This window comes from Eublepharis macularius, chromosome 6 (assembly GCF_028583425.1).
Source record: "Eublepharis macularius isolate TG4126 chromosome 6, MPM_Emac_v1.0, whole genome shotgun sequence".
Lineage (NCBI taxonomy): Eukaryota > Metazoa > Chordata > Lepidosauria > Squamata > Eublepharidae > Eublepharis > Eublepharis macularius.
Genome location: NC_072795.1, coordinates 106,770,117 through 106,784,842, shown reverse-complemented (window position 1 = coordinate 106,784,842; position 14,726 = coordinate 106,770,117). Strand labels below are relative to the sequence as shown.

At 39.6% G+C, this 14,726-nt stretch overlaps 1 protein-coding gene across 4 annotated transcripts in view; it reads right to left on the bottom strand.

The window, feature by feature from the left end:
• Positions 1–8,429: 8,429 nt before the first annotated feature.
• The window catches only part of LOC129332770 (cGMP-dependent protein kinase 1), a 157,110-nt gene continuing 150,813 nt past the window's right edge, over positions 8,430–14,726 (bottom strand). For 3 of the 4 annotated variants that reach the window (XM_054984006.1, XM_054984009.1, XM_054984008.1), the window contains 4 exons: positions 14,417–14,539; positions 14,232–14,294; positions 11,598–11,664; positions 8,430–9,073 (listed from right to left, as the gene is read on the bottom strand). In XM_054984006.1, coding sequence (XP_054839981.1) covers positions 8,975–9,073; positions 11,598–11,664; positions 14,232–14,294; positions 14,417–14,539 — 352 coding nt within the window. In that variant the 3' untranslated portion in view covers positions 8,430–8,974. Of the gene's footprint in view, positions 9,074–9,406; positions 9,524–11,597; positions 11,665–14,231; positions 14,295–14,416; positions 14,540–14,726 lie in introns of those variants that run through there. The other variant, XM_054984007.1, reaches the window with a different exon arrangement.

Sequence of the window (14,726 nt, the reverse complement as noted above, 5' to 3'; positions counted from 1 at the left end):
GCTTGACTCAATAAAAGAAGCCATGTCTTCCAGTTTGTAGGATTTGAGAAAGTCTGTTAATTATAGGATGTTTTGGAGGTTTTTCATTCATAGGGTCGCCATAGGTCAGAGGCAACTTGACAGCACATAACAACAACAACAAGACTCCACTTCTAACACTGTCCCTTTCCTCAGGTTTCAGAGGGGGAGAAACCAGAGAGTTAGATAGCCAGGTCAGAGCTTCTGTTTACTGTTTACTCCTTTACTGCCCTGAACTATCCTTAGATGTGTATATTGCTAATTTCAGGACTTCATCCTCAGGAATAGATTGGTAGATAGGAATCTATCTCTCCACTTTCCTATCAAAGTATGGAATTCCTATAATAAAAACACTCTTAATTCTTTTCTAAAACTAAGGCAAGTATAAGTTTGTTATTTTCTCTTTCAATTTCACACTAACACCAGCCAGCATGCTCCAACCACCCGTCATCACGTTTTCTCTGGAATCAATGCTATTCTGTTAAGGAACTGTTTCTGTTTCTTTTAATAGGGGGAAAAGTGAGTCTCTATTTTGTTTTACTTTGCAGTTACTTTATCATTACATCATATTTTGGAAATGGAGCAATGGGAAAGGGTAGAACCAATGTTTCCTTATTAAAATAGCTTTGTTTTTTGTTTGCTTGCTCTTTTGGGGGATGCTGGGTGTGAGAGAATAGTTTTTTCATGGTAGTGGGGATAGGGGAGCTGCTTCAGCCACTCCTAAGCTCCTCTTTCAATTTCCATTCCATTTTTAAATGGAGAGGTGGTATCTATTGCAGAAAAGGGAAATTCCTAAAATGGCAGTCTGAGTGTTCTCTCTCTGAAACAATGAGAAATCCCACCTGCATGAACAAGACTGGAGGAGGGGGATGCAGATCAGAGGTCTATTTAAAATTTCATTTTGCCCTGTGTACAGCCAGGAGAGAACATTGGCAAGGAATGTGCATTTAATTATGTGATTTTGTTAACAATGTGTTCTAAATGTGCGTTTTTTAAAGGTGGAGTTTCTAAGCAGTGTGCTGAGAAAGCAAAGTATATACAATCCTAGGCAGTATAACTGAGTTTTCTTTGGGGTCATGACTAGCACTGTTCTGAATTGCCTCAAAATGTGCTTTTACTCAATTAATACGATATGAGTTTGAAGTGAGAAGATTGCTACTACTTTGAACTCTGCACGTTGCTCAGAAAGTGGGTGCATAGCAACTATTTTGTATTCTGCCCTGGTTCAGACTTCAACCACACATTTATCAAATGAAGGCATCTGCGATGCCACAGTTTAATAAATTTCAGTACTAAGTCACCATTATGAAAAATCAGAATCAAGGCTCCTGTAAATGAATGTCCAGGAAAACTTTAAAAATTTTCCCCTACAGGCTTTTCTGTGTTGACTTTCTTAGCGTCAAATTTGTGACTATTAGTTTGTCCTATACACATGGTATATTTGTAGATCTTGTGACTATCCTAAAAGTGAAATTCAAAAACAGGACACAGCAGGAGATTGCTGAGATAGCACTATAACCACTAGCCAACTCCCACCTTTTTCTAATTTGGCCCAGCCCAGAGGCATTGTTAGGGGGGTCCCCATGGGTGCCCTGGTCCCCCTAAATTTGTGGGGAGCCACTCCCTAAATTCCCCATAAATCCCCTCCATAGATGGTGGCAATGGAAGCCTCTCCTTGTGATGTCATTGGCTCCTCCCTATGTCACTGGGCCCTAATTCTTTTAAGGACCGAATATAGCAATGCCTCTGGCCCAGCCCCAGCCCCCCCCCTGGGAAATTGGAAAGTCTATGTCCCTGATTACAGGTCTAAGATTTAAAGATACAGGCCCCAACTTTTTGTGGCATGAGGGGCACTGTAAACTTTTGTTTTCTGGAGCTTATAATACCCTTCAATTTTGAAGGAAAGTATAATAGAAAACCTAGCTTCTCCCAAAATATGTCTCAGGTAACTTGTGTTTTGCAGAAAGAAGAGAGAGAGAAATATTAAAAGAATCCTGCTACTTCAGTTTGGATGACAACACTCCAAAAGATAATAATGCTCAAGCACAAGGCAACAATATTCAAAAGTAATTTTTTTTTTAATTTCAACTCTATAAAGTATACAACAGGCACTCAGCAATTACAGCTGCAGGGAAAGTACAGAGCAAAACAAAAGCAGTTAGGTTTATGGTAAAAAGGTTTTTCAGTCTACATCAAAAGAGTGCAACTGGTCAACGACCATTCGATGAAAGTGTTTCTTGGACAAACAAAAATCCCCCTCTTTCACATAGAATATTTAATAAGAAGAAAACGGAAGGGAAAAAAGATAGCCATAGGAGTATAAAGGAAACCACCAGTGTAAAAACAGCATACGTTGGAGTAAGTACGGTAGTAGGCAACTCTGAATCAACTTCCCTTTGCTATTAAAGCCTGAAACATCAATGTCTCAGTGCTGTGGTCTGTTTATGGAGTGGACCATTCACAGAGGAAGAGGACTAAGAACACACTTTCAGTGTTTAGCTTTCTAGGTGTTCTGAGAGCTTGTCTCAGAAACAGTTTGCATATACAAGAACTCATAGAAAGCACTGGTCCTGTTTTGTTCAGTGGTGCAACAAGATTCACTCCCTTTGCAGTCATTGGTTTTACAACAAGAAGAATGTGATTCCGTTTGGTGTCAATTTTTACAGTCAATTTTGCTAATCATTGGTTTGATTGGAACGTTTTTGCAATGGAGCCTATTAGAAAATGTGATATGTTAGAACTTTTACTGCACTACAGTTTTAAAACTTGCACAGCTTAGCAAAACAGGAATACCTGTATACAGACTGATAGTATGTCATATATTAATTTGACCTGCACATACATTTATACATTTCACAGAAATGACGCTGTATCTCATTAACAGATACACAGCTCTGGTACATTTATAACAGAAATAAGAGAACAACTTCATCATTTCTGTAATTCATCAATATTATATAATAAAGGCTTATAAACTGTTAGCCGAAAGAACTGTAAAACGCAGCAAGCTAAGAAAGGACAACATTTTGAGGTGTGTTTGTCTTTGTCATGCAGCATAACACCAAATTTGTATTTTTTAAATAGGATGCCATGAATTTAAGGCACTTGCAACAATGCCAAACAGCTAGAAGATGGTCTAAACTATGGGACAGATGGACAACGGTACAGTTGACATAAGTTTCAGTAATACTGACAATTATGACATTAATTCAAGTCTACTTTGATCTAAAAACATTATTTTACAAATAAGAAAATGAAGGACTAATGCCATGACATTCTAAATCAAAAGCTATTATGAGTACCACAAAATATCAACACGAAAAATATCTATTTACATAAATATTTGCTTGTGGTCCTATTATTAAATAATAATTTTAATGTGGATAATGTAGCACTGTAATAAGCTACAGCTCGTTTATACCTTTAGAACCCAGTTTTAGCGAAAAGTGTCTTAAATAGGATAACAAATTTTCTTCTTATACAAGTACACCAACATCCCATATATTAAAGGGAAGCAGAGATCCCAAACTCAAACACACAATTAGTGAGTAAAGCCTGCTGAAGTGAATGGATCTTACTCATTTGAGGACTGCCACCATAAATATATGGATCTACACATTACACTTGCCACAGGGATGCTACCACAAACGACATCCCCACAGTGAATTTTGTGCTTCCAGCTGTAACGTGAAGCAGCGCTCAAAACATGGATGTGGCAAATTGTCTTTCCCCTGCTAGCAGCCCCGATGATGCTGAACAGGGAGCAGAGAAACGCGGTACCTGATGGCCCAGCTTCAGATGGTAAATACCCTGACTCATGTTACAGCTGGAGATGCAAAGCATGTCCCGGGGTGCAATTTTTGGCAGAGTCTGCGTGGAAAGAATAACATGTAGGCCAGTTGTAAGAAACAGTACATGGAAATGTGAATGTGTGTTTTATCTCTCTCTCTATATGTAAATAAAATATATTACCTATAAATGCAGGGTTTACTAATATACATATGCTAGTTTAAAGTTATTTAAAATACATTTGGTAAAGAAAATGCAAGGTGAATTAATCATATGACAAAATAAAATTTGTATTAAGTGCACACCGCACCAATTACATATAATTGAGTGCAGCTGAAGGACAAACAGAAGGGAATCAAGCGTAATAATTCATTCCAAGCTCATTTGGACATTTTCTGTGCATAATTTTTTCTTCTTTTGTGTGTGACTTCTTCAGCTGAATGCTTTGCATGACCCATTATGCTAAGAACTCTTTAGGCTTGAGACAGCATGTTCTTATGCACGGCGTAGGGAAAGTCAATTAATTAAAATGAACAAGCTTTACATTTCTGTTCACTCAGTGTAGCCACATCACTTGCCAAAAATAGAGGAGTGGGGGACATTATGTGAAAGGGATCCCGGCTTTAATGCAGCAACAAGGTGACTTTTGACTAAAGTATTGTTTTAGCCCTAGTACCAGATGTCTGCTTAAGACAGTGTCTAAATTCTTCCATTACACGTTTAGAATTAAGTGTTTGTGAGACTTGTGGTGCACAAGTAATTCTGCCTTGCCAGATGCCGTGCCACACAGGATTAATGAGCAGCCAAAATGATCAACAAGTGATGCTATGCGTTGTCTGTTATGAATTGATATTAAAAGTGGCATGAAACTGAGCATTATTTTAGGGGGCAGTATTAAATGAAGTTCTCTGTTCTTATGGAAAATGGTTGACATGTTCAGCTTAGACAATACTATTTTTTTACTTTGTAGAAAGCCCTGTTCAACTTACAGGTGGCCTCAGAAATGTGAAGAATAGTCAAACCAAACTGAAAAGAGATAGCTCTGAAGTGGAATAAACTGATTCAGTGTTTTCCTGCACCTGCAAGCACAAACCAGTCCATTTTAATGGTTTTGGCAAAGCATGAAATCAAAGCAAATCTCCTACTTAGCTGAAAAAAAAGCCCAGGCCCCCAATTTTCCTTACATAGAAAGAAGAAAAATAAAAGCATCCATGACAAAATAGCAATCTGTAAGACAAGTTCAAGAATTAATATTTCTGAACATGATCATGCAGTGCTTTCCAGGATTGCCACAATGGTTGACTAGATTTTGAACGATGCACATTTACAGAAGCTGACAAATGTGCATTCTTTACTAGTTGTACAAAACACGCTTAGGGGTGGGGGGACATGAAGGTGCACCTCCAGCATCCTGATCCTTTGGAGTGGGGCTTTAGCAGTGACAAGTCTTTATTCTTACGTGATGCAGTATTGTTTTTCTTACACCTTTAAAATTGTGGTGTTTATACTTTTTGTAAATCACCTAGAGCAATTTTTAGAAATAAAAATGATTAATAGATGTTATAATAAGCAAGACAAAACTTACATTGTTCTAGACAACCCAGTGTTTTGGAAATGAAACATTTCCATCTCGCTGCTCTCCAGCTTGGAAGGAAAAGCCCTGTATTTCCTACTTATGGGCTCAGTTTTTAGACAAAGCAGCCCTAAATATCCAGTGAGAAGCCACAAGGAGGGGTGTGTGTGTGTGTGCATGTGTATGCCTGTAACCTGACCTGCTATAGTGCATGGCTAGTAAGTTTGGGTTCTATTATCACCTAACGCTGTATGTGCAGGAAACAGCCTGCTCTTTCTTACAACGTGGTATCCAACCACCTGTATTTCTGGTTAGTGTGGATCAGAAATATGCCATCACAAATAATGGGAATGCATTCTTTTAATACAGAAAATACTAAGATACCCAGGACATTAGTACTGAACAACAGCACAGGGTGTCATTAGCTGTTCTAAAGTATACCTACTTAATCAGAAATGAGTCCACAGAGATGCTCATTCCAAACCTGTGAGAAGGGAAATTCCAGTCCGTGGTACCTCTTTCCTCCCTACACTCTTTTTGTGTTATCTGTTGATGACTAGAAGCTTGTTGTCTTGGTTAACTGAAAATATTGCTCTAAGCAGCTGCTAATTTGTAAGAACCTCAGATTTCCTCCCCGTGTCCCAAGCATTTTTATTGAGCTAGAAAAAAAAAAACAAGCGTTGCTCCTACTATAAATTGTAATTCAGGGAAACAGCCTGGAACATAGGTGAGGAGGAACTGACATTGCACAGACTGCAGACTGGGAGTGGAGGCTCACAATGCTGAAAAGGGCAAAGCAAGTAGAGGAGAGGGAAGCGGCAGAGGGCTGCTTTCACATGAAGGTTTTTCTCTACCTTGCCTTCCAAATGGAGGGCTTCTCTGGAGCTTCTACACAATATGGTGCTGTAGCTGTCCTCTTTCCAGGTTTTCTCCATCCTCAATGCTTTTTCCAAAACCTGCTTTATTTAATTTTTTTTTGAAAGAATAAAGTCCAACTACATTATTGTACCATCTGGAAGGAATGGTGCACAGTTTTCCTGTACAGCAATAGTCTTACCTACATTGGCACCATTTTCTCATCATTCCTTCTTCTTTTTTCTTGCAGCATCAACGCAGGGCTTTTTGCCGGGCTTAAAAAACAACAAACTGGTAGTTGCCATTCCACTATAGCACAATAATTTTATAATGCTTGCTCTACTACCACTTATCTTTTTTCCATTTCAAATTTTAGTTCCTCCAAATCCTGTTTACATTTTTTTTTTAATTAAATTTCTAGCCCTCTTCATTGTATTGATATAAGGGGAAAGATGCAAGCAGTTTTGTCTGGATTTCTTGGAAAGGAATGGAGAGGGGAAGCTGAAAGATAGGTGGAGCAGAGTAGGAACTTGCTTCTCAAACTCGGAAAATTCCCTGGGTGGAAACTCTGTCACTACCACACATGCAGGGCTTTTTTCCAGGGGGAACGCAGGGGAGTGGAGTTCCAGAACCTCTTGAAAATGGTCACATGGCTGGTGGCCCCGCCCTCTGATCTCCCAACAGAAGGGAGTTTAGATTGCCCTCCACGCCGGCAATCTAAACTCCCCTCTGACTGGAGATCAGGGGGCGGGGCCACCAGCCATGTGACTATTTCTCTGAGGGCAACCCACAGAGTTTCACCACCTCTTTTCCCAGAAAAAAAGCCCTGCACACGTGTCCACAATGATGAAAGCAAAGTGGAGAATCCTTACTATAGGGAAGGAGCTGAAGTTAGGAAAAACATGGGTGCAAAAACATATCAGATTTGACTAAATGAACACATAAGGGGCAAAAATGAGTTGAAAATAGGCTATCATTGAATTTAGAGGAAGGCGTAGGTTGTTAACCTTTGGTGGTGCAGCTGTAACCAGAATGGGTGGGTGAACTAATAGATGTGAACGAATGGGTAGTGTGGTATATTTTCAGGGGCATTTCGTGTTATGTGATAGTTTTTAGAAAGTAGGAAAATATTTTCTAACTAATAACAAATTACTGTATCTGTAAGGCTGCGTTATCAGTTACAATACTTGGCGTAAAGGTGCAAGAATATTGGAAATGTACAGTTGCTGGTTGATGCCTCATGTGGGGTGAGGGATGCCTGCACTAAGATTGTGTTATGTGTTTGTAATCTATTACTGACAATACAGTGACCCTAGTATGTCAGGATTGCTGCCTAGTGGGTATAATCCTCCCAAAGAGGAGCATTTTAAAGATGCCTTGATTCCAGCAGGAGAAATTGAAGCCTGTGCTTAACTCTTCCTTTGGAATGAACGGCACTTCAAAGTGCTCCACGCTGGCTGCATTGTGCTCCATGTTTTAGACTGAACGATAAAGTTATATTATTATATTTCACAGGAAGAACTGAGCTACTTATCTTTTGAAAAAAAAATAAACAAATATAGACTGATCACTGCAGGATTAAGAGGGTCAATAAAATAACAAAACAGAAATGACAGCAATGCGGAGGAGCCGAAGCAAAAACCAATATATAAACAATCTTGTGTGTTTTAAGATTTTCATGCACAATATTTTCTCTTGCTACATTTTTCCTGAAATGATTGTGGATGTTTGGTTGTTTCACACATGAAAAATGTACATAGCACCTATATAGTATGCAGTGGGGTCTTGCATGTTCCCTCATTGGGCTCTGAAAGGTAAATGTAGTTTGAAGCTCCGTGTTCATGCCTATTAGACCAGTTGGCCTCTATCAGTTCCTTTCTTGGACCTTTCTATAAGCATAGTTTTCTTTGTGTGTGTACATAACATAGATGTTTTTTATATATATGTAAAATGAGTACTTTTAAGGATAATTTTCTACATGCGTTTATGTAGCTGTATCAACAAAATTAAATGTTAGATAGACCATGTTCCCAGACACATCCGAGAACAGACCGACCCATATCTGCCTTAACAGTTCAACAGAAACTGTAGCAGTTGTGCTTTTGTTAATCAGTTTGAAAAAAGCACATCAGGAATTAAAAATGGAAAAAAGGTAACATTCATTCTTGTCATGAATACTGCTTGAAAAGAAAGACAACTCATAGCACTGCTTTGACATAAGCTTCTCAACTTGATTGCTTTGTGGTCCTCCATACATGGGCCTCCTTGAAGAGACCCTCACAGACTCATTTTGCAGTTTGGGATGACCCCAGATTCTATACTGTAGATCTTACAGTGTAGAATAAACTACAGTACTTAATATTTCATAATTGAGAATTCAACCATAAAGAAAAACGATCTTGCAGCTAGAATTATGTGCATCTTACTCAACTTTCAAATTATGACTGAAGCATAACAAATTCATTACAGTGATAGAAAACACATTTATTTACCAGTGAAAAAGGCTTTGCTTCAGGACCACCATGTCAACTGCTATGGTAAGTTCAAACAGAAAACATGTGAAGAGCACTATTGTCATCTAAGCAATAAGTCCTAATGCCACTGTAGTTACTGTAGCAGCATCAATCAAGGCATCATGGTGACCCCGAGCACTAATCCTTCCCAATTCCTTCAGGTCTGCTGGCAGCCATGTCTCAGGAAGCTGTCTTCAGCAAGGCAGAAGCAGGTAAGAGAGATACATTAAAAGTCTATGTCCCATCCTGAGTTGTCGTCAGGTGGTGGTTCGTCGTTGTCCTCAGGGAAACTATCAAAATTGCTTGTATCTGTGGGAGATGAAACCTGTCCAATGAAGAAAATGAGGCTTTTGATATTTGAGGCTTCCAAAGCTCTGTTCGGAATCTTTCTTTCTGCTTTCAAATCTATGCCTTTTTATGCCCATATATACTGCTTCCTGTGCATTCATGCTTACCAAATGAAAACAACATATTGAAAAAGCTTGGAGAGGAACAGGAGTTTCATACACTTCAGTTTCGATTTACAGTGGTATGGTATATAACGAGAGAACGGAACCCATCGTTTGCAGAAAATGACATTCAGGAGCTCAAGCAACGCTAAATCGATTTCAAGATTCTGTACACTTGGAAATAATATTAATCTGCTATTCCTGAATTGGTAATTTACTATTTGCAATTGCATAATTTATGGATTGCTTTCCAGTATATCACACTGTTGGAAGGAGGGCAGGAAAGGTACTGCTTCAGTTTTGTTCAGGAGTGTCACAGTGAATTGCTGAAATCACAAAAGCAAAATGTTTAAACTGAAATTTGCAGCAATCGTGAATCTGAGCCTGACACTCAGTAGAAATTCAAAGTTTATTCATAAATTTGAAAAATTCAGCTTAAATTTTGTTATAAAGCTGATGTTTCTTTTGGTTAGGTCTGTAATATAAAAAAGAACTTTTTTTTTGAGATCTCAGACCACTTTGATGACCATATATAATCTAAAATTGAACTTCTCAAATGGGAAAAACCCAATTGTACACAAAACCATCAGAATTTTTAACATACTTCTGTTTGCTAGAAGGCCCAGCTCCTGCAAATGCATCTGGCAGAATATGGTAACTAAGACTAGGATAAAAAATTGCTTGTAAACATTTTCAAGGCAAAAGGCAAGTTTTAGGGGTGCAAAGTGCCTCTTAGGGAGCCCCCTGAATATACCTTATCTTTTCATTTCTTCATGGCTGTTCACAGACACAGTGCCCCCCCCCTTTCTGTACTATTTCATATTTTCCCCTGTGTGTTCTAGCCAATCAAAAATCATGTAGTGAGTAAGCTGACACAAGACTGGCGAAGTAGTGTGAACAGGAGTATTGCCAAGTTGCCCTAGGAAGCTGTTACCACTGCTGCTATTCCAGCACTATGCTGCAAAAGACTGCAATTAAACTAATGTAGCCGTAGCCGAGCATGGGAAGATTGCCTAGGCAAGACAGGGACACATTCCTTCCCTTCCATGGAAAGGGAAACCACTACAGTGGTTTCATTGACCACCCTTGAAGTGAAGTGCTGGAAGAAAGGCAGCAAGAAGTGAACACATTCATTTCTCCACTATGGGAAAGCATTTCATCTCTGACTGTCACATTCATCCCTAGGCATCAAATGGCCTTCCTGAGTTGTCTACAAACAAAGCTGTGAAATTTGGGAATCCTATTTGACTCAGTACTAATGGACAATAGAGTTGTGCCCTGGGGTTTGTTTAGATGGTTTGCTCCCATGAGCACTACAACATCCAAACAAGAAGAGGTACACACTGTTGTGGGAGTCTCTGAGCGCAACCACATGATACACCTGACACATGTCTGGTCATGGTCGTGTGACCAGATTTGCAGTCAGACATACATTGGAGGAACTCACCTTAGCTCCTGAGCAAATGAGCACTTTTTAATGAGCATTCACATCTGGCTGTGAGTCTGGTTGCACACTGATGACCCAACATGTGTCGGGCGTATCATGTAGTTTGGCTCCCAGGTTGCTGTAAATGTTTTGATGCAACAGTTGCTGTGTCACCTGAGCTCGTTCTTTCAGTTCGACTGAACTAGTGGCACCTGCATCTTGAATACAGAGGCAGCAAGTAACCAGGGCTCTGAAGCACAGGTTTGACTTGCAAATTCATTTATTTGGAAGCAGATTTATTGCAAACATGCTAAACTGTGAATATGTGTACAGGTGTTACTGCACAGAAAGATTTTTTGTGCTACTGTGGCAGACTATGACATCAGCGCTGATCAACTTTTGGGAATCACAGGGATTATCATGGGAATGGGCCAATATACTGAATCAACAGTTGTGTGGCTAATATCCTGATTCCATCCTGAGTCAACATGCCTGACACTAAAAAGGCCTTTGCTCTGGAAGTCAAAGCATAGCCTCAGGGACTGATGTAAGCTTGCATGAATCTGGTGAGTTTTTCAACTGGCCAAATAGGAACAAAATGCAGAGAGAGGAGTCAGGAGCAAAAGAAGAAACAAAAAAAAGTGTACTGTCTGCGAAAGGGCAAGTATTTTTACTGTGATAAAGGGTGGGGGGGGCGGGATGTATTTACAGAGGCATCTCGGTTCAGGGCTTCTGCATTTGTGGCAAGTTCTGATGCATAATCACTTCAATGCCAGGGACAGGCATTGCAGCCCAGTCATGATCCTGACAACCATGTCAGTAAGAAAACCACTTGAGGCACACACACACATGCAACTCTAATCCAAACATCCGGATTGCTTTGCCACTGATTGTTCCCAGCCATTTAGACTATTCAATCGTTCCACTAACACAACTAGGATGTACAAGCAAATACGTAAGTTAAGTGTACTCACACTTGGTATTATAGGAGGCGTCAATGTACCTTTTCTTAAACCTTCCCAGTTAAAGCCTTCAAACCACCTAAAGGCAGGAAAATGTTCAGATCAGACAAGGTTCAGATAGGGTTGCCAGCCTCCAGGGGGTGGTTGGAGATCTCCTGTAATTGCAACTGATCTCCAGGTGAGAGAGCTCAGTTCCCCTGGAGAACATGGCTGCTTTGAAGGATGAACTCTAATGCATTATACCTTGCTGTGGCCCCTCCCCTCCACAAACTCTGCCCTCTCCAGGCTCCACCCCCCCCTCAAATCTCCAGTAATTTCCCAACCTGGACCTAGCAACCCTAGGTTCAGATGCCAGGGTAGAAGAATTGGACAGCCTAGTAAAACAATGTTTGAAATCCTCAAAGCATTGATACACGGCCATTAATATTTTGTGTCATATTTCTTTGTTTTGGCTTTTTTAAATAAAGGGAGGAATTCTGCAATGCCACGTGAATGACCATTTTTGGATCACAATTACCTATTTAACAATTTGTTTAGTTTCACTTGCATGCACAGTGCAGTATAGAATAGAAATTAGCATGGGTTTATAGAGAGGGCTCGAAATCTATCTAGAAAGATTAGCATAAAGGTGACAGAGAGGGAGTAGGAGCACTGGAAAATAGCTGGCTGGTATAAAGGAGGGGAAACTGGTGTAATCAGACAGCAGGACTGTGGTGGCCTAGGAAAGGCTCACTTTTACAAAAGAAGTTCCTTTTATGGTCAAACATGAAAGGAAAAAACAGAAAAGCTAGATACCTGCAGATGTAAAAAGAAGGACAAGGTACGAGAACAACATGGAAAACTAAATGCCCTTGCACAAAATCAACCATTTTACAAAGGCCGCTTCCATTGTTTTAAGATTTATTTATTTACTTACTGTATTTAATACTCCACTATTCTCCCCATTGGGAACCCAAGGTGGCTTACATAATTCTCTTCTCCATTTTATCCCCATAACAACCCCATGATGTAATTAGGCTGATGGTGTGTGAAAGGTCCAAGATTACCCAACAAACTTCATGGCAGAATGGGGATTTGAACCTGGTTCTTCCACATCCTATTCTGACACTCTAATCACTACACCACACTGGCTCTCAGGACTATTTCAGGACTATGGAGCAAAGCCACAAAGGTATCTCGTGGCATCTATGGATGATGGCAACTCTGAGTGCCAGTCATTGATAGCTTTTTGGTCTCTTTGACTGGGAAACTATTCTTCCTTTCTTACAGCATTCCATTCCATTTGGCTTCCCAGTGATTTGCACTCACTGACAGGTTGTTTTTTCAAAGGATTGCTATTCTCCAAAGTTTTTCTCCAAGAAAGCAGTCTTGACTATTCCAAGAAACATATATGCATGAAGAAATTAATAGTGGATTGATTGCCATAATCACAACAAACGTTTCTGACTACATTCATGCACTACTAATTCACATATTCACGTATTCTAGGCCTAAGGGCAACTTTCTATGATCAAGTAAGTGACTGATGAGGCAAGTGGATCTTTGTTTAGGTGGCAATTCAGCCAGTGTTTGTCAAGCCGCTCAACTTTTGGAAGTTTTTCAGTAATGTGATAAATGTGGGCCGAACTTCAAACTGAGTACATGTGCAGATGATATCTTCAGCCTGTGGCAAGCTGTATCACCGATCTATTCAACTTAATCATCATATTATTTCATTCTGGTTGAGTGACTCAAAGTCAACTGTTGCTAAGACTGAATAAGGCTCAGATTTCCAAGGAAATGCATGAAGTAATACAGGGTTTTCATCTGGGGTTTGAGATTTTCAGGATCCAGAATTGATTCATCAGGTAAAAGGAGATACATGTCACATATGGAGAAAGAAGGTGAGGAGGTAACTTAATACTGATATGTTGTTTCTTGCACCATGCAGGAGCAAAAATTATGTGTCTTTACATGTGGTAAACTTCAAGGGAAACCTGACTTTTTGACAAATACCACTAATACTGTATATCATCCAGTTATGTTGTATTATACTGACTAGTGCCGGCTCCTTCATTCATTATCTTGTCACTGTACAGACAGTCAACAGATACCATGGGATAAGCTCTAGGGGTTTTGATACAAAGGTTCAGTTCACTGGATTCTGATAAATCCTGTCAAAATCCAAGGAGATTGCAAAAAAGAAATACTTGATGAACTGTACTCTTAATTGTACAGAGATGGTTTACAATGATACAGTTGCCGCACAGGCAATAAAGTGAGAGCTTTTAAATCTCCTTCTGAAACAAAGCCACGTATAACTGCAGTTTTAAACATTTATTTTGCTTCATTTATACCTCACTTTTCTCACCAATGGCTCAAATCATTCTCCTCTCCTCCATTTATCCTCACAGCAACCCCTTGATGTAGGTTAGGCTGAGGGAGTATGACTGGCCAAAGTCACCCAGGAAGCTTCTTTGGCAAAGTGGGGACTTGAACGTGGGTCTCCCAGATTCTACTCTGACACTACATCATCCATAGTCTTCCCCATCAATTTTACTTCAGTTCTCTTCAGACTACAGGCTCCTGGAGGCCCTATTATGTGCATTGCTGGTACCCTATAAATAGCAACAACACAACAATTTCCCCCTTAGTGAACGTACTTACTTGTGCTTTTGAATATCCTTGACTCCATTTTTCAAGTTCCCTAATCTTTCTGATGGGTTGTCCCTGCAAAAAGAGTCAACAAAGTAGAGTGACAAAACAACATTCGGAAGCAGTGTTTATTCTGTCTGTGATTGTGTGTGTGCTTCCTTTTTTGACAAAACCAAAAATACATTTAAAGTGTTTACCTGCATAGTTTTTTAATTAGGTTAGCAGCATTTTTGGCAATCTTCTTTGGAAATTCAATCATGTCAATCCCCCTTAGTATGATGTTATAGGTTTTCATGGGATCTGGGCCTGAGAAAGGTGGACTAAAGGAGGAGGAAAAACCCAAAGTTAATGTCTGTGTTTAAAAATGGCATACAAGATTATAAAATGAGGTAGCAGAAAAAGTTCATACATCTGGTAAATATATTCTATTATAAACTTAATAAATTAAATTCCTTAAAGACCTTTGCAGTATTTGAATAACACTGCTATTGGCCAAGGTTAGTCGGA